The sequence below is a fragment of the Sinohyriopsis cumingii genome, chromosome 17, assembly GCF_028554795.1.
Source record: "Sinohyriopsis cumingii isolate HCF-2022 chromosome 17, ASM2855479v2, whole genome shotgun sequence".
NCBI lineage: Eukaryota > Metazoa > Mollusca > Bivalvia > Unionida > Unionidae > Sinohyriopsis > Sinohyriopsis cumingii.
The window spans coordinates 41,562,155-41,588,325 of record NC_142977.1 but is presented as its reverse complement, the minus strand read 5'-3'; the positions used below and the strand labels follow the sequence as shown (position 1 = coordinate 41,588,325).

At 42.1% G+C, this 26,171-nt stretch overlaps 1 protein-coding gene across 3 annotated transcripts in view; it reads left to right on the top strand.

The window, feature by feature from the left end:
* The window catches only part of LOC149778492 (DBH-like monooxygenase protein 1), a 35,010-nt gene extending 10,032 nt beyond the window's left edge, over nt 1–24,978 (top strand). For all 3 annotated transcript variants that reach the window (XM_089939357.1, XM_089939356.1, XM_089939355.1), the window contains 2 exons: nt 23,569–23,808; nt 24,776–24,978. In XM_089939357.1, the coding sequence (XP_089795483.1) occupies nt 23,569–23,808; nt 24,776–24,844 (309 nt within the window). In that variant the 3' untranslated portion in view covers nt 24,845–24,978. The remainder of the gene's footprint in view (nt 1–23,568; nt 23,809–24,775) is intronic.
* Nucleotides 24,979–26,171: the final 1,193 nt, after the last annotated feature.

Here is a 26,171-nt window from a genome sequence, read left to right as displayed (position 1 = left end):
AATAGTGTGTTGAACAATTCCTAATTCCAAACTGTTTAACGTGGTGTCGCGAAAAAATTCTAACGCCTTATTGCCATTGTAATGTTTCAGTAATTCCTTGCTAATACGGTGAACATGCGCACAATCCAAATTTGAGATGTATGTGCATTCATCGCAAGTAGTAAGGGGGGGCACACTACGTACAATGGGAATTAGCATTACAGAACCCCTTGGGACAATCTACGTACAAGGGAAACTTAACATGGCGAAAAATCGTGGGTCAATCTACGTACAAGGGGAATTTAACATGGGAATAAATCGTGGGACACTCTACGTACAAGGGGAATTTAACATGGGAATAAATCGTGGGTCAGTCTACGTACAAGGGGAATTTAACATGGGGAATAGAGTTTGGGCTTGTTTAGGGACAAGGGGAATTTGAACATGGGATATTTTTTTTTAAAAAGGGGTAGGCAATGGAAAGGCTATCTCTTTTCGAGAAATATGGCTGGCCCTGAAAAGGGCCTTTGGGTTTTTCTTCTTCTTTTAACTTCTTAACTTTTTCCACCATCCTCTTATTTTGTCCATCATTCCTTTCTTCTTCTTCTTTTCTGTTTCCGGCATCCAGTCCGGGTGACCCATGGCTCGGAACTTGTTTTGGATTTTCATCCAATTGTTGTTAAGTCGCTCGAACTCTTCCTTTTTCTTTTTGTTTTCCACATCTTTTCTTTCTTCCCTCCATTTCTCTTTAATCTTCTCTACTTCTTCCTCCATTACTTTTCTCATCAGATCTTCCCCTTTCTTCACCTTGTCCAACCCCCATTTTACATTCCTCCACTCTGTCCAGTATAATATCTTTTCTAGGAAGCACCGGACTTGGATGACATGATCCAGTGCTTCCTTCAAACTTCCCACTCTGAAGTAAGGTGGGTTAATGAAGCCTCTTGACTTATTGACTTCTTCTTCAATCATCCCTGCTATGATATCTCTTGCTGTCTTTAGGCCTTGAACTTGACTCGTTGCAAAGTCTTTCATATCTCCATGCCTCCATTCCTCTTCTATTCTTCCTAAAACATATTCTACATCCATTATCCAGAAATAGATGTCTCTCAGTAGATTGAATAGAACTGATACTTGAGTCATTTTGTCTCAGTTATTCCGTAGAATGGTTCCAACGACGAACGTGGTGGGTTCTCATACTGAAAGCGCGGACGTGAAGGAAAACATCCCCCTAAAACATAAAATTGATCTTACCTAGATCATGACCCAACAACGCGCGGACGTGAAGGAAAACATCCCCCTACTTTCTCATTTCATATAATACAACCCTAACTATACTCTTCACATACGCTAAGAAACCCATAATCTACTATTCACACAAACATACCTGAGCTCTTATAAACACACAAACACATACCCTCACATTTTTCAAAAAGAGTTAGTGTTTATATTCACACTACTCTACCTATACACATTGGCAAATTAATAGTTATTTCTTTTCTAGAGTATTGGGTAGCCCTTAAAAGGGCTGTTTTTTTTAACTCCAGATGCAACTATCTAATGATTGCACCTTCCTGGCCTGGCGCCGCACACGCATCTTCTTCCCCAGTCTCCTTTCACCTTTCTTCTGGGGAGCGAAGAGGGAGGATGATTCGCTTCAGCACCCCAATCCTCTGTCTCGGGAATATTGAACGACATCATCTCTTCTCTTTCTTTTCCTCCTCTTCCCTCTGTCTTCTCTCCTCCTCTTCCTTCTTTATTCTTTCTTCTTCTATTATAGCCTCCGCAGCCAGTTCATTTACCAGGCGCCTGACATATTCCAGATGTATCTGGAGTTCAAGAAGTTTGCCTATTCTGCTACTATTCATTCTTGTGTTGATCAATCAACAAGGGTAGCTAGACTGCCGAGCGAGTTTCAATTTATACTGAAAGCGCGGACGTGATGGAAAACATCCCCCTAAAAACATAAAATTGATCTTACCTAGATCATAACCAAAAACAACAACGCGCGGACCTAAAAGAAACACTCACTCACTTTTTTATGCTACCTATCACTATTTTAAAATTTTTTATAAATCACTTCAATAGACTATCCACATACGCAAAGCAATCCAATCTAACCTCAAATATACACCTCAAACACGGAAAAAGACATCATTTTAATCTACTATCCTTACCAACGTACTTAATCACTTACAAACACAAACTCACTAACACATACCCTCCCATTTTTTAAGAAAGAGTTAGTGTTTATATTCATACTACTCTACTTACACACATCGGCAAATCGATCGTTATTTCTTTTCTAGAGTATTGGGTAGCCCTGAAAAGGGCTGGTTTTTTTTTTTTGCTATGGCATTCTTTTTTAGTTTCTAAGAATGCGATGTCCTCTGAGGATAGACTTTCTGGCGATAGGTCTGCTTCTTCGGAAAGAGAAGAAGAACTCTTTGGTGTCGATACGACAATCGACAAAGCCTCTGTCAGCTTCAGGTTGCTGCTGTTGTTGTTGCTGCTGTTGCTGCTGTTGCTGCTGTCTCTGAAGTCTGTACTTCTCTGTCCATTCTTCTTTTTCCCGGTTCATTTCTTCTCTGAAGAGCTCTTCTATCAGGTCTTCAGTGATTTTTAACATTCTCACATTCTCTATTTCTTCTGGCTTCGGTATCAGACTGTGTCTGACCCTATGCAAATTCACGTAGTCTTCGTTGAATTTAGCTAGTTTGGAGCACATCTTCTTAGGAGGATGAGTCGACAATGGATGGTTAGACTGGAAACAACCCCGGTTCTTAAAGTCAAAGCGCGGACGTGAAGGAAAACATCCCCCACACGATTTTCGAGCCGCAACGTTCAGTGAGTGTCATGAGAGGGATAGTAAGAAATGAAAGTGCATCAATCCAACATTCTTATAGCTAAACAAAAGACAAAGGCATTTTTTTTCAAAACACAACATTTTTAATTCAAAAATCACTTAACACTAAACAACAACTCTAACATTTTTAACAATAATCCAACAGTACAACATCAAACTATCTTTTCAAATCACAAACATTTTTTTCTCAATTGACAATCTACTTTAAACAGGGCTGACAACGTTGTGAATGAAATTGTGATTTCCACTGTTGGAAATCATTAGGCCATTGATGGACACTACGTTTCCTAGCTTGAGACAAAAGATAAGCATAATGGTCACAAAACCATCGATCTACTTTCACATCGTTTCTTGAAGAAGAACGAGGATCAAAATGAGTCACTAAATGTTCTAAGGAATAGCCCAGGCTGCGATGATGCAGAAAATACACACAGTACTGTCCACACACCAAGGAATCTGTGCCTTGTAATTTCACATTATTAAATCGTGTGGTCTGAGCATTTCTTCTCATAAAGTCAATGATATCGTCTTCCAAAAGGGGCAATCCGTACGAATCGAAATATTCCACACATCCTTCTTGAGGAAAGTAGACGGCTACCCAGTGGGTTCCTGGGAGATGACTGTCGTCCGTGTTGATCACGTAAGCTTGATGGTCTTTAGGTTTGCGATGTTCATCTTTAGCACAGACGACAGGATTCCAAGAAGCCGTATACGAACTGTGGTTCAAAAGGTAATAAAGTTCCCAGGTATCCATTGATTTGTGTGTGTGTGTGTGTGTGTGTCTGTGTGTGTTTTCTTCTTCTTCTTCACAGGTAATAATAAGTCGTCAATTCGATCCTGACTTTTTGCTTGAAAATGTCTGACGAATAAACGGTTATTCGTTCTGTTTCCTCACTCTGATTCAGGAGAGCTTCGATACGATGGATCTCTTGAGTGGTTAATGGTGGACAAGAATGTTCACGCAAGTCTTTATACCACTGATGCAACATGTCTTTGTCCGAGATGAGACTCCAAGCTTCGTCCAGATACTCGTCCAATTTTTCTTCTTGACTTAACATCAGGAATTTATCATGTTGAATTTGACTGGGATGATCGTTTTGACATCCATAGCAATTTTTCTTGATCAATTCCGTCATTTTTTCGACTAAGTGTTTGGCAAAACAGGAGACTAAATGGGCTTTTTGTTCTGGCCATCTTGACTTCATCATGACAACTTCTTCGTCTTTGTCTTGGGATTCTTCTTTTTCCACGGTCTCCTCACATTCCATGTCCAAAGTTTCTCCACTAGGTAAAGAGGGATAACAGTCTTCCATGGCTTCTAATAATCTAGAATGACTTCTCTCAAACTGTTGATTTCTATGGTATTATCGAATTCTGCATACAGGATGACGTTCACTGTTGCTGGTAGTTCTTTTGCAAACTGAAGTTTTACACGAATCTGGCCGGATTTTATAGGGTGGAAATGTCCCTCGTCGCTGCCTTGGTCTGGAGTGAAATCGAAAGCCCACAAAGCATAGCCTCCTGCGTAATCGTCGTACTCAATGCCGTGACTGGTGTTGGTTCCTAACTGTCCGGTAGCTTCGTACAGGGACAAGTACGTTCTCAAGTAATTCATCTTCTTGTCACTAAAGTCAGGTTCGAAAGGTCGGGTACACAAGGTCTTGCCATCACGACTGACTTCGATTTTCTTCACGTTGAAGTGTTGAAAGTTGAAAGGATTTTCTTTGAAGGCTCCGTTGAAGGCTGAATTCAGGACCATACCAAGGATTGAACTCTTGGGTAACTGTCCTTGAAACAGATGATCTTCGATCATGGAATGCTGTCCAGCAGGAATGGTGAACGTTTTCACTTCCACACGTCGTATGGGATACTTGGCGGTCGTTCTGCTCAACGTTTGACTGATGTCGTTTCCCACTTTGGGTAACACTTCTACGCGTCGTACGTAGAGTTTGGCCTCTTCGATTTTGCTTTTAGGAATGCCAGTCTTATCAGGATCAGTCTGCAAATGGAAAGCGGTACTGCTGCGATTCAGTCTCAAGCGGACATTGACCCCGTTCAGCAAATATTTCTCTTGCAACCACATGTCCAAATGCAAACGATCCATCAGTTCTAAACTCTTCTTCTCTAAGATTTTGTCTTCTCTTGCCTCAAAGCCGGAATTGGTTCCATCTATTTTGTCGAACTTGCCCGCTTCGTCAGGTTCCCACAGCACGCAGGCATTGAGATGAGTGTTCTTGGCATCTATTCCGTACGTCAAGAGATTTTCCAGGTAGGCATGGTAAGGGTAAGTATCCATGCTGCTGCTGACTAGTTTGTTATTCAAGTACAAATCCACTGAGCTGAACAAGGAATGCATGAAATTGTTGACGGGAGCTATTTGTTCAGCGTCATCTACTCCATTACCATCCTTATCTAGAACTTGGACTTTCAAGTACAAGTAACTGCTATTCAGATCAATGTAATTTTCGGGTTGTCCTTTGATTTCAAACTCGATGGGAGCGGAATCGGTCAATGAGGAGACGGGATGAAATTCCACCCACTGGGATTCTTGCATGGTCATCATGGTAGGGGGCATGGCAAACAGATCCAGTTCCGTCTTGGAACAAGCGCAAGACTCTCGGTGCATCATTTTTTTTTTTCTGTGTTTCAATAATCGAAAACGTCTAAGTCTCGAACGGTTCTTCTTTTCTTGGCCTTTCTCGCTTGAAGTCTGGTGAAAGGGTGTTTTCTTCTTCGTCGTCTCTTTCTGCCTTGTCCTTGCTGAATGCCTGACTCGGTAGCGTGCAGGGCATTTATAGGTGTGTCTCGTCGGCCTAAAATGTCTTTGCCCGTTTGCAGCAAGACATTTTTGCCAGCCCTCATGAAGGCTTCTTTAGGGTTTTGTTTGTCGATGATGACATTTTGGAGAAATTCTTTACCTAGCGTCAGTACCGCATCTTTCAAGGCGTGCAATCCGCGTGTCACCATCGGTTTCAACACCGGGGCCACCGAACGAAAGGCCGATTTTAACATGTCTCCTAAACCGTGTCCTCGCTGTCGTGCAACCCCTCGGTACACTGGATACATGACTTACTTACGAATCGTGAGAAAACCGTTTTCGAAAATGGAGTTTCACCGTGACTTTTCCTTTGGTGAATGGAATATTTTGTCCCAAATCTCCTTTTATAGCAATGTTGACCGTGTCCAAATACGACTTGCTGACAGGCAAATAGTGAGGATGGACAATTTAGCGGTGGACATGGTAAGTGTTTCCACCTTCCTCCTCGTCGTTGGTGGCAGAATCCACTTTGAAAGGAATGACACGCAGTAACGGCACGGAGGTGTGTCCCACCACGTTGTACTCTACCACATCGGAGTACACAAAGATCAAATTCAGTCCTTGGTTCAGTTCTACCGGGGTACGAAAATACTTGGCAAAAGTCTCGTTGTCGAAAATGCCTGATGATTCGGGTGGTGTTTTTTGTTCTACTTTCTTCCTCAGCTCCATGTCACCGCCCAACATGTCGAACAATTCAGGACAAAATAAAATGGTTACGATTTTACTCTGCTCAAATTTCATCAAGAAGCGACGAGCTAATTTGTGGTACTCCATGGTGACACTTTTGTTCTTGACCTGTTCAAAAGCTTTCCCAAACACGCCATTAAACTTGGAGCTTATGGTGCTGACCAAATGATGACCACTAAAATAATAGCCTGGGGGAATGAACAAGTGGTAGGTCCACTTTTTAGTACTTTCATTATAGGTTTTCTTGTCAGATATGGTTCTCTTATCCAACTCCAGTTGCAATTGTGGGTCATGAACTTCCACATCAAATTTATTTTGATAGAAAGGACATTGTGGACTTGGGTCGGGTGAATCATTTCTACCATAGCCACTTCCCAATGGGCTTCGTGATCTAAAGGGATGGCCTGAGGTAATTTAGCCGTGTAACAGCACAACGTGTTGTGGGGAAACATCTCCATGGAACTGTCACTGGGTAAGATTAAGTAAAATTGGTTTTGGTGACTCATAATTCCAGAGTTCTGTGGCTGTCTTAGGGGATATTACTGGACGTCAGAGGCGTGTCTCCACCCAAAATGGGGTTCTGGTTGTGGTTGTGGTTGGAGTGGTGACTGACACTGGCACTGGACACAAGGTTCCCGTTCGAGGAGAATTTCAGGGAGGGATTGGGAAGCAGGTAACCGATGCAACTGCTCAATAAAATGGTCCACAATTGTTTGTCTCCTTGTTGCAAACTCAAATTGGCGATGGCTGCCCCGATGACACAATACACCACGAAGATTTGGCAGAAAAAGACGATTTGCGTTTTAGGCACACGTTCTCCACACCACACCCACAAGGGTTGTTTTTGTAAATCTTGCACAGAAGAACTAGATGAAGGAGGAGTGGTCGACGTAGCTGCGTCTGCTGTGTGAAAGGGCATGATGGTCACTTCTTCTTTTTATAGTCGATGACTTGCGAAGCGTCGATCCAAGAATCAAAACTGGGTGGATATCCTTTCCAACGTACTTTGACTTCTTTGACACGTCGTTTACCCACTTTACGGGTTCTGCGTTCGAGAATGCTTTCGATGTCGTACACGTCGTCTTCTTTTTTGGTGACACGTTGTAACTCGGGCAAATAAAACGTTCCTTTGAGCACGTCTCCGTTCATGTCTTCCAATTTATAGACGGCAGGATGACGGCCATGCACTCGTCCAGTGACGCGAAACAATTCGGTCGTCCAGTTAGGTAAGTAACCTTTGTCGAAAGTGCGTTTGGTTTTGCCAATGCGCACCCAATCTCCTACGGCCAACTCTCCACTTTTCTTGGGGACAGCCCTCGTCGGGGACGTACCAAACAGACGCTCAAACACCAGCACTTCGTTCTCGGGAGTCACGTCTTGCGGGGCACGTCCGATGCTTCGATGGTAAGATTGGTTGTACGCTTGCACCAGGTGAAGTAAAATGTCGATGTACTTCAGAGTGTGGTGATGCGTAAAATATTTCCACATGCGTTCTTTCAAAGTGCGTTGAAAACGTTCCACGATGCTGGCTTTGGTTTCGGGATTCTCGGTGGTAAAAAAATGAATGTCACGTTTCTTTAATTCTTTTTGGAAAGCTTGGTTCAGAAATTCGGTGCCTTTGTCCGTTTGCCATCGAAGTGGGTGACGACCGCTTTGTTTCAACACCCGTTGCAGGGCTCGCACTAACTCGCTGCTCGATTTGGAAGTCAAGGGTACGACCCAGGCAAATTTGGAAAAGACGTCGATGACACAAAACAAATATTTGTAGCCGCGATTGTAGCTGACCAAATGAGAGACATCGGCTAAATCGGCTTGCCATTGATGATCGATGCCTTCCACTCGGGTGCGACTTCTGGCAAACTTGCGTCGAATGGGTTTGTGTAAAGTGTAGGTAGCTTGTTCTTGTAACCATCGTTGCACTTGAGGTAAACGGAGACTTTTCAGTCGCGTTTTGGCAGCACGATACAATTTTTGAACTCCTGCGTAACCTGCAGGATGCGAAGGATCGTACTAAATGCTGGCTAAGACTTTTTCCATTTTTTTTGTGTTGATTGGTGTCTTAATAAGGCACCCACTCTTGGAATAGGCTACTGTTTTTCTCTTGGGGTATTTTCTTTGATTGCAATGCTTTGCGTGTGCGACCGGCAATAGGTGTTGAAGAGGAGGATGTCTGAGCAGGGGATATCGGTTCTTGTTTCACTTCTGTCTTCACTTCTGTCTTCACTTTCTTTGTTTCTTGTGATGAAGACGGGGTGGCCATCATTTTTTTAATCCATCCAATTCTGGAGGTAGGTGATGTTGTTAACTTGCGTACTTTTTCTGGTGGAGTTTGAAACCCTTCTTCTTCTTCTTCTTTTCCTTTTTCTGTCTTGGTCACTGGTAGTGGTGGAACTGGTACTGGTACTGGTACTGGTGATGGTGCTGGACCTTTGATCAAGGTCTTAAAATCTTTCAGAGTGGGTAGAGCTGTTTCGTCTAAAGCTTTCTGGTGAAAGAGTTGCAGTCGTTGCAAGAGTTGACCGTACTTTTGCGATTTTTCTGTTTCGGACAAATCTTGGCGATCTATCAAGGACTGCAATTCGTGTTGTAACTGGGACATTTCGCTCAAATTGGGATTGGGAGGTAAATGCGGGTTGCGTTGTTCTTGCCACCGATGGTATTCCATCCATCGTTTGTAAGGCACTAAAGCTAGTTTTCGTCCTTCCATGGGGTTGTCAGGGGTCGATTCTGAGATCTTGGGACTTCCGAGGGCCTTTTAATCTTGCTCCCACCAGTCCTCCCAACATGGTTCCCAAGACTCCTTTCAGTATGGGGCCTAACAAGAGAGGCAAAATGCCTCCACGTTGCACTAACATCTTCTTTTTTTGACGAATGGGAATTTTCTTTCGAACCATTTGGCGAAGAACGTGACGATGCTTGCTTAAGCATTGTTTCTGGTGTTTGGACAAAGGAATCGTGCCTTTCAAAACGTTCAAACAACATTCGCACTCGGTATCGATGACCTCTTTGGAGGCCGTTTGAATGAGTTTATTTCGTAGGGGTGGAGAAACTTTGGACAGGACAGATAACAGGTCCCCATGTTTGGCTAAACGTGGTGGCAGTCCTTTCCTTTTCTTTCCTTGGGGTTTTCTGGAGGGTGACATCTTTGAGTCTTAGGAGCACGAAAAAACACTGATACCTTACTCGGTCACAGGCCTTTTTTATACTGGAACGCGTCGCCACTGATTGTCTTTACGGCGTATCAGTTTGAGGACAGGCAAGACACGTCGTGCAGGGGTACGTAACGGACTAAATCGAGCCAGTTCTTGCTTGGACAAATCCAGTAAACTTTGTAACATGCCCGATCTTTCATGGACTTTGATTTTGGGAGAAGGTACTTTGTGAGCAGCAGCCACTGCCGCTAAATTGGAGGGTCCTGCCACTGGGGAAGTTCTTTTGGGGGTCATCAACGGAGAAGTTCTTGTTGTGATCAACGTCTCCAAGTACTCTTCAGTTCCTGGTGTCATCAACGGAGAAGTGGACAAACGTGAGGATGCCGGAGACGCAGTCACTGCTGCTGTGGCAGATCGTGGTTTGCGAGTGTAAGGTTGTGTCCTGGCCGAAGTGCCTCTCTTGCGACTAGTTTTCTTCTGTGGACTTTTCTTTTTCTGGGGACTTTTTCTCTGTTTCTTTTTCTGGGGGCTTCTTTTCTTTTTCCAGGGTGGTGTCTGGTAAGAGGAGGGTCCCGCCACTGGAGAAGTTCTTCTCTTTGGGGACCTGGTCTTTTTCTTTTTCTTCTTGGGGCTTCGTTGGACTTTTGTCTTGGGAATAACTTTGGGGGCATTAGGATCCCATCTTAAGAGTGAGCTAATGATGACCCCTCCTAGAGTACCGCTCCCTCCAGGTTTCAAAATGATTTGTTTTTTGGTTTGAGTGTCGATGCGGGGATTGGCCAGTTGGACCAAAACGACTTTGTTTCGATCGAAAAAGCGTTTGGTTTGATGAGGAATCTGAATGATTCCTTGGAGTATTTGACGTGCCGTCACCGTGAACCATCGTAAGACTTCTTTGAGACTAGCTTCTAAGACACGAGCTCGTGTTTGTGGATTTTTTTCTCGACTGATGCCATACAAGGCACGAATCAATTTGACGGGAAGATGCGACTGAAGGGACGTCATGTTCACACTGTGTGTGAGACAGACGAAAAAGGGTCTGAGGTTTTTATAGATTTTTTTATGGGGCGTGAAATGAAGTCGAGGACGGAGACGTGTACAGGACAGGCCCTCCGTCTTGGCACCAGTGGTGAAACAAGTGGGTACGAAATCGCAAATCCTCGGGGGTCGTAGGTTTCAAATCGACGAGTAAATAGGCGTGTGGCGTTTGAGTGGCATCGTCGTACGCCTGAGTCAGCCAAGGCGTTCCTAACTGTTTGGCTAAGACTTGCACTTGCGATTTATCTCGAGGGCTTTTAAACAAGACCACGTAATGCGCATTGAGACTGATGGTGCGATGGGCTTTACTTTGTTGAAACAAATTTTGGGTGATGTAAACGACACTGGCATTACGGTGATGCTCTTTGCGCGTGAACCACAATTTAATTTCTTCTTCGTCTTCTCCTAACATGTCGTCGAAAATGACCAAATGGGTTTGACGGGAGTCAGAGACGATGCTGTCGTCTTCTTTAGGAATGCCTTCCACAAACACGATGGAATCGCGTTGACTTTCTCGCAAGAGGCTGTACGCCGATTGCCACTCTTTGTAACACCACACGATCCGTTGAGGTGGTCGATCGATCAAATGATGTTTATGTTCGATCAAACGTTTGACGAATTCGGTTTTGCCTGAACCGCTAGGTCCAGCAATGAGCATGTTAAAGGGATGGCGAAGATACAAAGCCTCCCAACTGGCATGATCTAAGTGTTCTTCGATGACTTTGACAGTAGATGAAGAGGGAGCAGAGACAGCAGAGGTAGCCATGGTGTGAGAAATGTCACTTGTGATGCGAAAACAAACAAGACAAGAGTTTATATACTTTTTTCAGAACTCGTTTATTGAATGTTTCAAACATGAATACGAAAGACAAAAATACATAAAAGCCAAAGGCTTAAGTACAAGGATAAAAGGCACATGATAACTATGAACGTGGAATAAACACAAGTGTCTGTACAACATGTTTTGGGTAATGTTCTAACCAGTTCTATAGTAGGGGGTAAGGTCACACAAGTGTCCTCCCGAAAGGGTCTTTCAGGCCTGTCCACGACAGTCCTGTCCTGGGTGACGGGTTCTTCTGGCACCGTCACTAACACGGGTTGAAAAGTAACTTTTTTCCTTGAAGAACTCTCGTGCATACTGGGCCACTTCTTGGGTCCAAGCCTCAAAACCCCATTCTTTCCAGGCACGGACATCTGTCCAATGGGGATGTAAGTCACAAGCTACACACACATCGTCATACACGTCTTGGGTAGCTAAAAGTTGACGAATCTTTTTTTCCTGTTGAGGTCGAGAAGTATCCAGATGAAAACGCAAGGCTTTGAGCAAAAGGAGTTTTTCGTGACCATTTAAGGCCATTGAGGTGGTAAGTACTGATCGTAAAGAGTCCACAAAGAATCGGCTGGTAAACGAAATCCCAGAAAACAAGTCACTAAGACACACACCACTTGTCGTCCCAAATTGAATGGATAAAGTTCTTGTAATAATTGATGGTAATGATCCACGGTTTGAATATGGTCATTGAGTTCCTTCCACGGAATCTGTTGAATGATATGTGACATAATCCGTGGCATGGCAACTTGATTTTATAGTGTCTTTGTTTCGGAAGCAATAAAGGTAATTTCTAACCAAACACGTTCGTTCTCCAGTAGGGAATTTAAATGTTACATACTGTAATTGAAACGTCAGAGTTTGTCTAGATGTTTCGTCTTTTTCTAAGCAGATTCCATGTAACAAATGTTGGTAATCCTTTAACTCGTCTTCCTCAATACTTTGCAGTAAGTGAATCTCGAAGTAATCAAAATTACGAACGTCTGGTCCATCCTCATCCATAAACTGAAAGTGTTCAACAAGGTCTGACCACTGAAAAAATTTCTGACGAATCAGTCCTCTTATCCCATTCAGGTACCAGTGGTTAAAAATCTGGTGACGTAACGGATGCAATTGTTCTTTACGTTTGACTTGTATTTTCACCAGTTCTCGGTAAATCCTTTCTCTCAACTCCTCAGGCAAGCCCAAAATGTTCTCTTGTAAAGTATCCATAAGTATATACACTGTTTTTGGAATCGTTGGGTGGTGGCCAATAGCCTCGTTTACCTTTGTGCCTAATGTAATATCCACTCATAATCAGTCTTCTTGTACTTTGGAACATAGCATAATTTAAAAACGGACGAATCACTTTGAGTTTGCGTTTCACTTGTATTTTGATCAGTTCTCGGTAAATGCGTTCTCTCAACTCCACAGGCAAAGCACGAATATTCTCTAACAAAGTATCCATGAATAGGTCATACTAAATCCTCTTTGGTCTGAAACAAGAAATGTACTGTTTGCACAAACATGGTTTTACTTCAGTGTCGAATTTAAATCGTTCAGTCACTAATCTACACATTACAATTCGTTCAGAAGTTTCCTCTTTCACTAAGTTGACATTGTGTTCAAGATGTTGGTAATTCGTTAACTCTTCCTCTGGAATTCGATGCAGTACGTTTACAATGATGTAGGTAGAATCGTCCATAACAAACCAATCCTTTTTAAAACTAGAGGATCGTTCATCAATGTCTGTCCGATGAAACACTTTCAATTGAATCAATCCTTGTATAGCCTTCAGGTACCAGTGGTTCAAACACCGGTGACGTAACGGATGCAATTTTTCTTTACGTTTCACTTGTATTTTGACCAGCTCTCGGTAAATGCGTTCTCTCAACTCCACAGGCAAAGCACGAATGTTCTCTTGTAAAATATCCATGAACAGATTATTATGGTAAGAAGTTACTTCAATGTCTCGGTCCCACTAAGGGTAAGTAATGACAATTCGGTGACCATCGAGCATGTTCTACGTAGGCCGAATCTTGCGGTTCCCAGTGGTGAAGTGACACACCGCAAATGAAGCACTTGACTTTATCTCCTTCGCCCAAGTAGAAAAATCCGGCTCTAGCTAATTCTTCGGGGGTCGGTCCTCCCAGATACTTAGGCCATTTTCCTTTGAATGATTGAAGACGATTTTCAAAGTCGCAGTATTCCGACAAACGCACAGGAAACGAATATTCGTCTTTCACAGGTTCGTTTCGATGAGGGTTGGGTGACAGGAACAGGAGTTTGTTCAAGGCTGGATGACATCCGTAAGGGGGTAGACGTGAAGGTGAACATTCCCCTTTAAAACGAAACCCAGTAAAATGTCCAAGAGGACGAGCGGAATCACTTTCGCATCCCTCAGGTTTGACACGCACAGCATCACTTTCCATGATAGGGGTATATCTATATAAGGGAGTAATGTAGCATTACTCCAAGCACTGGCCTAAGGAGAATTACTCTAAAGACTATATACTTATAAATATATATATTTTATTACGAGGATGTATATTAAGATCCCTATGGTTGACGAATGTAAGGACATTAATTACCACTAATAGTACTAGGACTATTCCAACCTTACCGCTAAACAAGCATATCAATAATTCGCTCCATATTGGGTTTCTGCTTGGTATCGAACCTAGGACCTCTGAATGCGAGATAAGACAACTATCGCCTGCCTGCACGTTCCAGCACGCATACTACCACGGCCACCTCCACATCACCAAAAATGATGTTTCGGTTGCCGTTCATATACGGTACTAGAACGTGCAGACACTCTCGAAACTTTAGATATATATATATCGTATGTCCTAAGATACCTTGGCACTGGCAAAGTTAGGTTATATCTGTATAAGGGAGTAATGTAGCATTACTCCAAGCACTGGCCTAAGGAGAATTACTCTAAAGACTATATACTTATAAATATATATATTTTATTACGAGGATGTATATTAAGATCCCTATGGTTGACGAATGTAAGGACATTAATTACCACTAATAGTACTAGGACTATTCCAACCTTACCGCTAAACAAGCATATCAATAATTCGCTCCATATTGGGTTTCTGCTTGGTATCGAACCTAGGACCTCTGAATGCGAGATAAGACAACTATCGCCTGCCTGCACGTTCCAGCACGCATACTACCACGGCCACCTCCACATCACCAAAAATGATGTTTCGGTTGCCGTTCATATACGGTACTAGAACGTGCAGACACTCTCGAAACTTTAGATATATATATATATATATATATATATCGTATGTCCTAAGATACCTTGGCACTGGCAAAGTTAGCTTATATCTATATAAGGGAGTAATGTAGCATTACTCCAAGCACTGGCCTAAGGAGAATTACTCTAAAGACTATATACTTATAAATATATATATTTTATTACGAGGATGTATATTAAGATCCCTATGGTTGACGAATGTAAGGACATTAATTACCACTAATAGTACTAGGACTATTCCAACCTTACCGCTAAACAAGCATATCAATAATTCGCTCCATATTGGGTTACGGCTTGGTATCGAACCTAGGACCTCTGAATGCGAGATAAGACAACTATCGCCTGCCTGCACGTTCCAGCACGCATACTACCACGGCCACCTCCACATCACCAAAAATGATGTTTCGGTTGCCGTTCATATACGGTACTAGAACGTGCAGACACTCTCGAAACTTTAGATATATATATATATATATCGTATGTCCTAAGATACCTTGGCACTGGCAAAGTTAGCTTATATCTATATAAGGGAGTAATGTAGCATTACTCCAAGCACTGGCCTAAGGAGAATTACTCTAAAGACTATATACTTATAAATATATATATTTTATTACGAGGATGTATATTAAGATCCCTATGGTTGACGAATGTAAGGACATTAATTACCACTAATAGTACTAGGACTATTCCAACCTTACCGCTAAACAAGCATATCAATAATTCGCTCCATATTGGGTTTCTGCTTGGTATCGAACCTAGGACCTCTGAATGCGAGATAAGACAACTATCGCCTGCCTGCACGTTCCAGCACGCATACTACCACGGCCACCTCCACATCACCAAAAATGATGTTTCGGTTGCCGTTCATATACGGTACTAGAACGTGCAGACACTCTCGAAACTTTAGATATATATATATATATATATCGTATGTCCTAAGATACCTTGGCACTGGCAAAGTTAGCTTATATCTATATAAGGGAGTAATGTAGCATTACTCCAAGCACTGGCCTAAGGAGAATTACTCTAAAGACTATATACTTATAAATATATATATTTTATTACGAGGATGTATATTAAGATCCCTATGGTTGACGAATGTAAGGACATTAATTACCACTAATAGTACTAGGACTATTCCAACCTTACCGCTAAACAAACATATCAATAATTCGCTCCATATTGTTTCCACTTCCGAAGCCCCACACTTGAATTGTGCCTTTCTGAACAACTTGTTTCGTGTTTCTCTGAAATTATTCATCTTGTTCGCTCGGTCTTGGTAGTCACAATGAACTATCGATCTTGACCATAGCCTCTTTTTATACTAGTCGCAATGCAGTCTCCAGCTTGTACATCTTTACTTTTTTACGTTTTTTATGTCCTGTTCTGGAAGGTACCGTCTCTAAGGTACCGTCAACATTGTACCGTAGTGTGATGGGTGGAAAGACCATAGAAAGGTAAGGGCAGTGCGGAGACCATCGAGTATGTTCCAGAATAGTTGAATCTTTATAGATACATAGATCCATTCGTAACTTCAGTCCGCAAGCGAAACACTGTACCTCGTATCCCAATCCTGACTCAGGTCCCAAGTAGACAAATCCTGTTCTAGCTAAAACATGCGAAGAAGGTAATCCTTCCCTATCCGTAGGCCAGTTCTGAAACGTGTCCAATCGACGGGCACAATCACAATAGTCAGGTAAGAAGACTGGAAAATGGTAGGGTTTGAACTTGGAGTTCTCATCGGGTTTCTCACTCGATTCTTGCTGTGGCGAAGTCATCTTTCTGGTGGGTGGCTATCCTCTTACAACCAATGTTTTATACCAACGTGTCCATAAGGTAAGGTGAAATGAGTGGGAAGTCAAACTCGCTTCTGGTACACGATTTGATAAACTTTTTCCAAGGGTCGACTGACGATGTGGTGAGTGGGTAAACGTACAATCTTGTTCGGTTGGTAAGTGGTCACTTTAAAATTTCCATCCTCTCCCGATTGCAAGGCTTCTTTCAATACCCCAAAGTTGACCACTCGACTGGTACGATGATTCAGAGTCAGTCCTTTCACTTTGCACGTCGTGTGCACTTCTCCTTGTTTGTCACGGTATTTGTAGCCGTAATTTTTGGGACCGCCACTGACGAAACTTAGAATCTTGTCGTCGGGATGCTCGTCTGTCCAGGCTCCTAAACGGTCTCCTTCGATGTCAGGGTGATGTTGAATCGGGTGATGGATGTAAATGCAACTGTCCGTGTCAAAGTACAGGACGCGTTCTCCTAACAGTTCTAAAGCTTCGTACAATTTTAAACGAGCATGAGCTGTCACGTAAGCCGCAATGATGACATTTCCAAAAGGGTCTTTTTGTACAAAGTCCAGATCTTCTTCGTAATTGACCAAGATCAAATCCTCTCGAACGACGTCCACGTGTTTCATGTATTCGGTTTTGTCGTGAATCATCTGGAAGTAGCGGGAAGGTTCTGTCAAATATTCCGTCTTGGGTAAACACGGTCGTTGTGCCATTTTACCCCACAAGCAATTTAACATCACTTTGGCAAACGATCGCCTGCCTTCGTTTTTCTCGATGTGGTCTAAAGTGATGCCTTCTTGTTCGTAGTATTTCTCTTTGAATTGTATTTGGTCTTCGGGAGTGTGACACCAGGAAGGATAGCCGCTGGCTTCTTGCTTCAGTTTCAAAAAGGCATCCACGTAGTCGGCGAGAATGCCTTTCTGAGTAGGGTCACCCTTGTGGTATTGTTGTGTCTTGGGAAAGTGGCAAATTTCGTACACTTGTAACAGTTGGTATCCCATGTCCAGAGCTTTGAACAATTCTACGCTGACCCAGGTTCCCGTCAAGGCCCGTTCTTCCTGGCTGTGCTGACAAGGTTGGTCTTGGTTGCACGTTTCGGCACAAGTACGGCACAAGGGAAACATCAGTTTGCCTTGACAATGGTGAGGTAAGACGGAATGGTATAGGTTCGTGGGAGGCAAAACTTTACACTTGATCAAGCCTTCGTATTGTCGAATGTTTTTCAGGTCGATGTGTTCCGTGAACAATTGAGGGTGCCCTACAGGAAAGCGACAATATTTGCACACGTAGGGATACAGCGAACACACGTCCAAGTATTTGATTTCTTCTCCTTTCTCTTCGTCGGCTTGGTACAGCAAACAGGTGGCATTGGTCCTTCCTCCGTACAAACTATCCCTCGGGTTCAGCGGGTCCATGAACTGGTAACTTTCCACGAGGCGTTTAAACTCGGGATCGGTTTTCATACGGTGATCGTACTCGTGTTCCCACATTTCCACCACTTGGTATCCTTCCTGTTCCAACTTTAGGCGCCGCTGACAAGTGGCCTGGTACAGGTCTTCCATGGTCCGTTGTAAAAACTGATTTTTAGTGTCACGGTCAGGGTAACAGACGGGACATCCGTGAAATAAGCAACTGTTAAATTCGTACACGATCTTGGGGTTTTCTAAGTCCCAGCCATCGACCGAATACGTTCCGATGGTCTTTTCGCCTCCTCCGTTGCGGGCATGCTGAATCCATTTGTCTTCCTTGTCGCACAAGTAATGTAACCAACGTAGGGCTTTGACCGAGTACTGACGTTTGACATAGTGGGTCGTTTGAGGGCTGATGACAGCCACCGTGTTTTCAGGCATGAATCGTTGTCGATACACTAAGGAACACGCTTTGGCAATGGTGCAAGCTTCTTTCAAAGGATCGACCCCTCCGTGTTCCATGAACAGTTCTCGAAATTTTCCACAGCAACGTCGTAAAATGTCCACGTCAGAACGACAATACTTTAACATTTCTTCCTGAAAGTCGAAAGGGTCCGAGGCGTGAGCCTGGTACCAAACGTAGAGAGCTTCTCGTTGTTCGGTACGCATGTTGTCGGGGTCGTAATAGTGAGCCTCAGGCAAATGGGGTAGAACGGCGTGTTGATTGGCTTCCGTATTGAAAAAGTGTGGAAAGTACCCTTTAGCCATTTCTGTCATTCCAAACGTTTTAGGCATTCGACTCAAAGGCATGGCCAAATAGCTCATCGAATCTTTAAACTGTACTTGTCCCACTTGCATGAAAATGATTTTGGCTCCGTTCAAAGTCACTTTAGGACGTGCGGTGCCATGTTCCGTATAGTATCTCAAAAGAAACTGTCCATCGTATCCGGAGAAATTGTGAGCCATCACCGTGGCATGACGATGACAATCTCCGTAACGTTCGATGTCCTCTTGGCTCCACGACTTGTCGATGGGGTCTAAGACCCATTGGGCAAAATCGGCTAACGTGTTTGGTCCCCGAAAGATTTTTTCACGCCCTCCGGGAATCTTGCTGCAGTGAGGGCAATGACTGAAGATAGGTTCTTGAATGCACTTCTCGCACGCTCGATGAGCCACGCAAAAATTAGGAATGTGAATGCCGGTCTCTTGCATGCATTCGAAATCGAAAAAGATGAAATTGCCTTTCTTCTTGTGACCGTCCTCTTTCTCTGGTGGGGGTTGGTATTTTTGCATGTAGCATTGGTGTTCCAAGTCCACGATGTGGTGACTAATGTGACATTTTTTCTTTCCTCGACATACGTGTGCCTTGGCCTTATTGGTACGTATGACTTGTTCACACGTAGAGCACAATCTCAGGAGTTGACAAGCACATTTCTTCTGTGAACCTTGTGTTTTCAGATGTTGTTGGTAACAGGTAGGACTGACAAACGTGCGCTGACAAGTTGAACAAGGCACTGGTTTTTCGCTCAGACAGGGTGGAGAGGCCAAACATCCTGGGCATTTCCATCCACAATGTTTGTGTTGCTCTCGATTGTTATAACCATAATCACATTTCTCACAATAATAAGCATATCCCAGGAATCCAGTGATACTGGTAATGGTATCGAAATGTTCATCGTGATAAACGACATGAATGTATTTTCCGTCCTTAAAGTCTTGGCCTCGAAACAACAGAGACCCGCGCATTTCTTGAGGGTGCACTTTCAAGGTGTATCGTAGAGCTAGGGCATCTTGCAATTTTTGCATCTCAGGAATGCCACAGGGTGTGTCTTTGGACAGTCCGGCTTGTTGTAACAGGAGTTCTGCTTCATTTCGTTGTTTGGCTCGATCGGATCGTTGAATAGTGTTCCAGGTTCTTTTCCATTCTACCGTGTCGTTCTTGTTGGCATAGGTTCGTCCCACCACGATGGCTCGGGCTAAACACATCTGGTCTTGAGGGTTGTTAATTCGGACGAGACTTGTTTTGGTGTTGCGAAGGTCGTCCACCAATAACATCTTTTTGCGTCCTGTCCCTTGAGGAAGAGAGACGTGAGCCATTTTCAGTGTGGCTTTACCATCGGTGATGTCAAACTGGTCATTAGATTGTTGTACGTGTTGAATCTTGTCCATGATTTTGGAAGGAGTTAGTTCTGCGGGTCTGCTAAACTCGATCCAAACAGGGGATTTCAAACCGTCGTGATCTATGGATAGTGTCAAGCGATCGTCTTCTTTGGGTTGACATTGTCGCTTGAGTGCGGTGAGCAAAGAATCCCACATCTCGGTGATAAACCCTTCTGCTTTCTCCAAGGGTACGTCGGCCTTGAAATCTTTAAACTTCACCGTGTAGGTGTAAGCCGTGGTTCTAAATTTTCTAGAGGAGCGCTTTTCCGTCTCTCGAATGGAATAATATTTTTCAGGGTTGACTAAGGGTGACGAACATGGTTTAGAGGTTTCAAATTCTGGTTCACTCATGTCCTCTTCAAAATCACTGGCATGAATTTGTGCCAATATTTCAGCTCTGGTACGAGGCGATAGATCACGTTTCTGCCTCTTACTTTCTTCTTCTTCTTTCTTCTCGAATGAGTGGGATCGTTTCATCTTGAGTAAAAAACGTCAAATGACTCAAGTGTAAACACCATAAACTAATTTATAGTCATGGCAGACCAGCGTATATAAAAGGGTGCGTGTCTTGTCCTTTAACTATTCATTTCACTCTCAAGCCGAGCACAACGATGGAAGAGACTAACCAAATCGAACGTTTCGTCAGAGCTTTGCGAGGGGTCATTAGAAAATTCTCTTCAGACCAGCCGACGGACTACTCTCCTTCCTTTCGAGATAAAAGTCAAGATACTTGCTATATCTGTCAGAAGAAAGGGCACTGGTCTTCAGAGTGTCCAGACCGTCAAAAAAGAAAACAAACAGGGGCTAAAAAGGACAAAAGTAAAGATACCTGTTATTATTGTAAAGAAAAAGGACATTGGTCTCCAGATTGCCCAAAAAAGAAAGAAGAGGAATCAGAAAAAAAGAGGAATTCTTCAGAAGAAGAGAGGGATTCTTCAGAGGAAGAGAGGGATTCTTCAGAGGAAGAAGAGGAAGAAAGAAGACAATTCTATTTAAATGAGGCAAAGAAACAGGAGAAGAAAAGAAGAAGGGAAGAAAATGAGGAGAAAGAAGAGGAAAAGACGGTGAAGAAATTGAAAAAACAGAGAGACTAAACAAGGAGAAAGAAGAAGTCAATGAACTTTTAATTAAAGTATTGCGTTGTGAATTGTGAATTGGATTGTAAAAAAATGGAGAAAAGAATAAATGAATGATACAAGGTAAGTGTCTTTGAGTTTTGATTTTAAAATAAGAAGCTACACTCACGCACTCATACACAGAAACGTACTATAAGGGTAAAATGGGTGGGTTTTTTTGAGTCATTGGCAAATTGAAATTGTATTTCTTTTCGAGAAATGTGGGTGGCCCTGAAAAGGGCCTTTTTTCTTTATGGTGTAGGAGTGAGTTTAAGCAATCAACTTTAACTGCCTTAAGCCTTTGCCACGGCCAAGGCCTACTTCAGGACTGCGTAATGTTGATGATGATGATTGGGTTGAAATCACTAAGGGTGGTACGGTAGGCTTAGTCACAGGGTTGACGTGTTTAGCTCCGGAAGGTCGTATTCTCTTCGGTCGTAATAAAGAAGTCTGATACATTTGTTTGAGACTTCTTAACTCCGCTAAAATGTCCAACAGTACCTTGACCGTTTGATTTTCACCCTCTTGTTTCTTTGCTGCTACTTCTTCTTGCTGTTGTTTCTGTTGTTTTTTTCTTACCTCTTCTTCTTGCTGCTGTTGCTGTAGGAGAAAAGCTTGTTCCGCTTCCTTTTGTCGTTGCATAAATTTCTCAAATTCTTCTTTCTGTCTCTGTCTAAAATTCTCCACTTGCGGTAATGAAGAAGGTAACGAAGGTTCCGGAACAAATTCTTGCGAGGAGAGAAAATCCACAAAATCCCAGTTCACCTCTTCTGAAAGTAAGTCCGAGTTCCCTTGGGCAGTCTCCCCTGTTGGTGCACCCCAATGGATCGTTTTCTGAATTTCCGTCATGTTGAATCACTGTCGCATAGATTGACTGCACACAAGCGCTAGCGAATCTATATAGACTACGTGACGTCACAGACTGCTCTCTTCGGATTGGATGCGGGCTGACTGAATTTTGTAACGCGTGTTAGGATTGGTGAATGAACTCAATCCGTTTCGATCCTTCCTGTACCTATAAATAAGCGCAGTTCACTGCATTGATTCACCTGTTCTCGGCGCCTCAACATGTGAACCGATGTGCACTCTTCAACGCTTGTGTCAACGATGATGTTCAGGACGGACATGCTCATGTATGTCCGATCGAAGTGGACCATTGTCCACAGGACAAACACCAGCCTGTGGATACGCAGGATCTACGTTGAAAGACAAGGATGCCTGAAAAGAGTGCTAATTTACGGGCCAACAGTGAGACGCAGCCTAAGGACAAGAAGAAGACCAATGCGGTGCCATTTATGTTAATGAATACATTAACATAAACCCAAAGGCCCTTTTCAGGGCCAGCCATATTTCTCGAAAAGAGATAGCCTTTCCATTGCCTACCCTTGTTTTAAATTTAAAAAAAAAAATCCCATGTTCAATTCCCCTTGTCCCTAAACAAGCCCAAACTCTATTCCCCATGTTAAATTCCCTTTGTACGTAGATTGACCCACGATTTATTCCCATGTTAAATTCCCCTTGTACGTAGATTGACCCACGATTTTTCGCCATGTTAAATTTCCCTTGTACGTAGATTGTCCCAAGGGGTTCTGTAATGCTAATTCCCATTGTACGTAGGGTGCCCCCCCCCCCTTACTACTATCGCAGTGTCCATAATGGAACTAGTTCAAACCAGTCCGAGTCCATATTGCAACAGGGTCATAACCTCAGGGCTTACTTTGTACATTGTTCAAAGGGTTATCTCCCTTTAACAAAATCTATGCAATATTACAGTGTTTTCCATTCAAGCCAGCAAGTGCTTCTCAAACACAAAACTCCGCATTATCTATGTTGCTTTGAACCCAGTTTTCGTTAATCGGACAATTCTTATTAGACCATTTTACTTGTTCACATAAATGATACACTGCCATTAGAACTAGTTGTTTGTGTAACAGTAATCACCGAAACTGGTTAGCATCGTAAGTGACTAAACAAGGGCACAGATCAAAACAAAAGCGGAAATTGTATGCTGTAAATTTCACACAACCGCACTACTTTTTAGTGGTATGGAGATTGACTATTTCTTAAATTTGGTTTAGGATCTTTTGAAAAGAAAACAAGAGTTCACACCATGATAAGTATTTCATTTCTGGTACAAGGAATGTGAGAAAATGCTGTCTTCTTTATGCCTTGGTGTGTGTAAGGTGATAGTCCCTCTCGAGGCGCAAACGGAGGTGAGGATGAAGTGGTAAATATATGTTTGCCAAGCAGTCGGGTTTTTACTTCCGGTTTGACCTTCTCCTTGTATAGATATTTACTGTTCGCCCCAGCACATGTACAAGAGTCAAATATTTTTCTATTTATGGCGGATCATATATATATATATATATATATATATATATATATATATATATATATATATATATATATATTCCCCCATGTATTTCAAACTAATGATATGGAAATGTGATCTTTTCTCATATCTAGGGTGGACCATCGTCTCGAGACGAAATGTGCTTAAGTTATCTCCTATATTATCTTAAAGTGGAGCTCAAGTATTGCCAAAGCCGTCCAAGCTACGACAGCATCTCTAATGACCAGAATTACATCAGATCTCTGATACACACCTACAACTGGACCTCACCCGACACTCGAGAGATGTTCAAACGACAGCTTCGTGAGTCTAGTATAATCCACGACTGCCGAGGAGACCACATGGTGCCATCGGTATTTCTTTCTTCCATTTTTTTTTTCGTACAATACGAATCTCAAAGTTCTTGTGAGCTTTAGCCTACTCTTTGCAAAACTGTTAATTTGTGGTGAGTGTTTGACCGAATTCATCCAATGCACGATACATCTGACACGCACATGACATTGCAAGAGATTCACATATCTCCAAGAGATTGCATAACACCTTATAATAAGCCAAATGTTGCATACACAGTGTAGTATCGTATTAGTATGAATACTGAAATTCACCTTCAACACCGAGATATATTGACTACCAAGGAAGAACCTATTGCGGAGATTATAGAATGCATATTCGTAACTCAAAACCGCTCTTCGACAGTCTTAAATGCGTGCATATGTAGCTCTCTTAAACAAGGATTCTTTCGCAGCAAATTTAACAGAAACACATAATGTTATTGTGTTTGACCCAGATTAGATAATAAAACCCCACAATCTAGATAGTATGGTATGTGCCATGTAGTACACCCTACACTCTATATAGTATGTCGCATATACCTTGTAGTACAACCTATACCCTAGGTACACACACATACATACTGTAGTACAAGCTACATTCTAGGTGGTATATCACATATACACTGTAGTGAAACCTACACCCTAGGTAGTATATCACATATACACTGTAGTGTAAACGTACTGTTCAGTTAAATCAATTATAATAGACTCTTTCCATTGAACAAATTACCGCAATCAACCAGCCTAGTAACTGGCTAGACACGATGTTTCAAGTGAAAAAAGTAAGAAATGAATGATAAACGAATTTTTTTAATGCAATAAAACTATTTTCCGGATGTTGACGTCTTCCTCTAAAGAATATATAACTTGAACTGTTGGGTTATACTCGGTCATTAACACTATAAAAGTATAGTCACATTTAACTTCTTTATCTCAAATTTAAATATACATTGCTATTTTTCTAAAATAGTTTTGTCTGTCATTTCAGGTAATGAAGTATACTTTCCATGAAAATGCAACGAACTTTGTTCTTTTAGAATCATCGATATGCCATTAAGTCATCCGGCGAAAGAACCGTAGCTGAGTTTATTATCTTTCTTTGCTCCAGTTAACGTTTCCTGCATAATTTAAACTAGGGAAACACATTTAATTTTCCTTATGTCAAAGGAAAGCTTTATATATACATATCGATTATTTTCAGACGGGAGGGGGGGGGGGAACAGGGGATATATTCCCGGATTCCCGGCTCGTAAGGGGCCCTGGGCCGAACATCTTTTAATTATATAAAATATGGAAGAATTTCTACATTTCTTTTCTGTCGACATGATCTAGAAATTTGAATTGATAAGGTGCAACATATGAATAAATTAAGAGATATTTGAAATCTTTTACTTGAGTCAATGTTTTCTCTTACCGAATCAAAGACGTTTTGAAAATGCCCCCTTTAATTGAGAACACGCTCGATCAAGCTAAGTCAAGCGTGAAATAGCCTTGAATTGCCTTCCCGATTTTGCTGACTTAAAATTTTGAAAAGAAAAATTCTTGTAAAATTATCGACTTTCTCAGATCACTCTCTTCTTTTAAACATACACACTTTGTAAAAATGTTTAATTCTTCAAAGTATAGGAGATGCTATCTGAATCCCTGCAGATCATTCTCAAACCACTGCTCAGGTTATAAAATGCAAACTTGATTGACCAATATAGACAAATTGATTCCGCTTCATTGTCTAAGCACATCCTTTGCCATGCATGTTTCCTTAAGAATCTGATCAAAAGAAACTGTAATATTGTCAGTTATTTTCCAGTTTAGGCCCTTGACCCTGTATTCTCAAAACGTTTTGAAAATGGAACGCAAGGTTGTCCCCAAAGTCCCATAACTCTGTTAGTCTTTAAATTTATTTAGAAGAAAATCAGAATCATGCAAATTTAAAGGACGACGTTCTAAACCGGCAGGTCACTAGAAAAGAGAAGGTAGCATGAATTGTCGAGGAGATGTAAATTAGTTACCTTACTGGATGATATTAGGTGTAAATAAGGAAACAACCTATTGGTTAATCTCGTCAGTCAATTAGGTCCCAATAAAGATCAAATCTTTGCAATGATAATTAAATTCAGACTGAAGGAAATGGGTATACTCTACTTTTTATCTGCGATTTTTCCTTAGATCTTGTAAAGTTACGTTACTTACTTAGCATTCTAAATTTCAATGTTATGGGGGTTTATTCAAAGTAGCATATACAATTTTAGGACTTTGAGCCTGAGATTGAATTTCTTGCTAAATATAACGTGTTCCCTACCAAAATGTGTCGGCACCAGACACATTTTCAAACACTATGATCTAATCATGCGACAAAACGCTTCTCCATTATCCAGCAACTATAG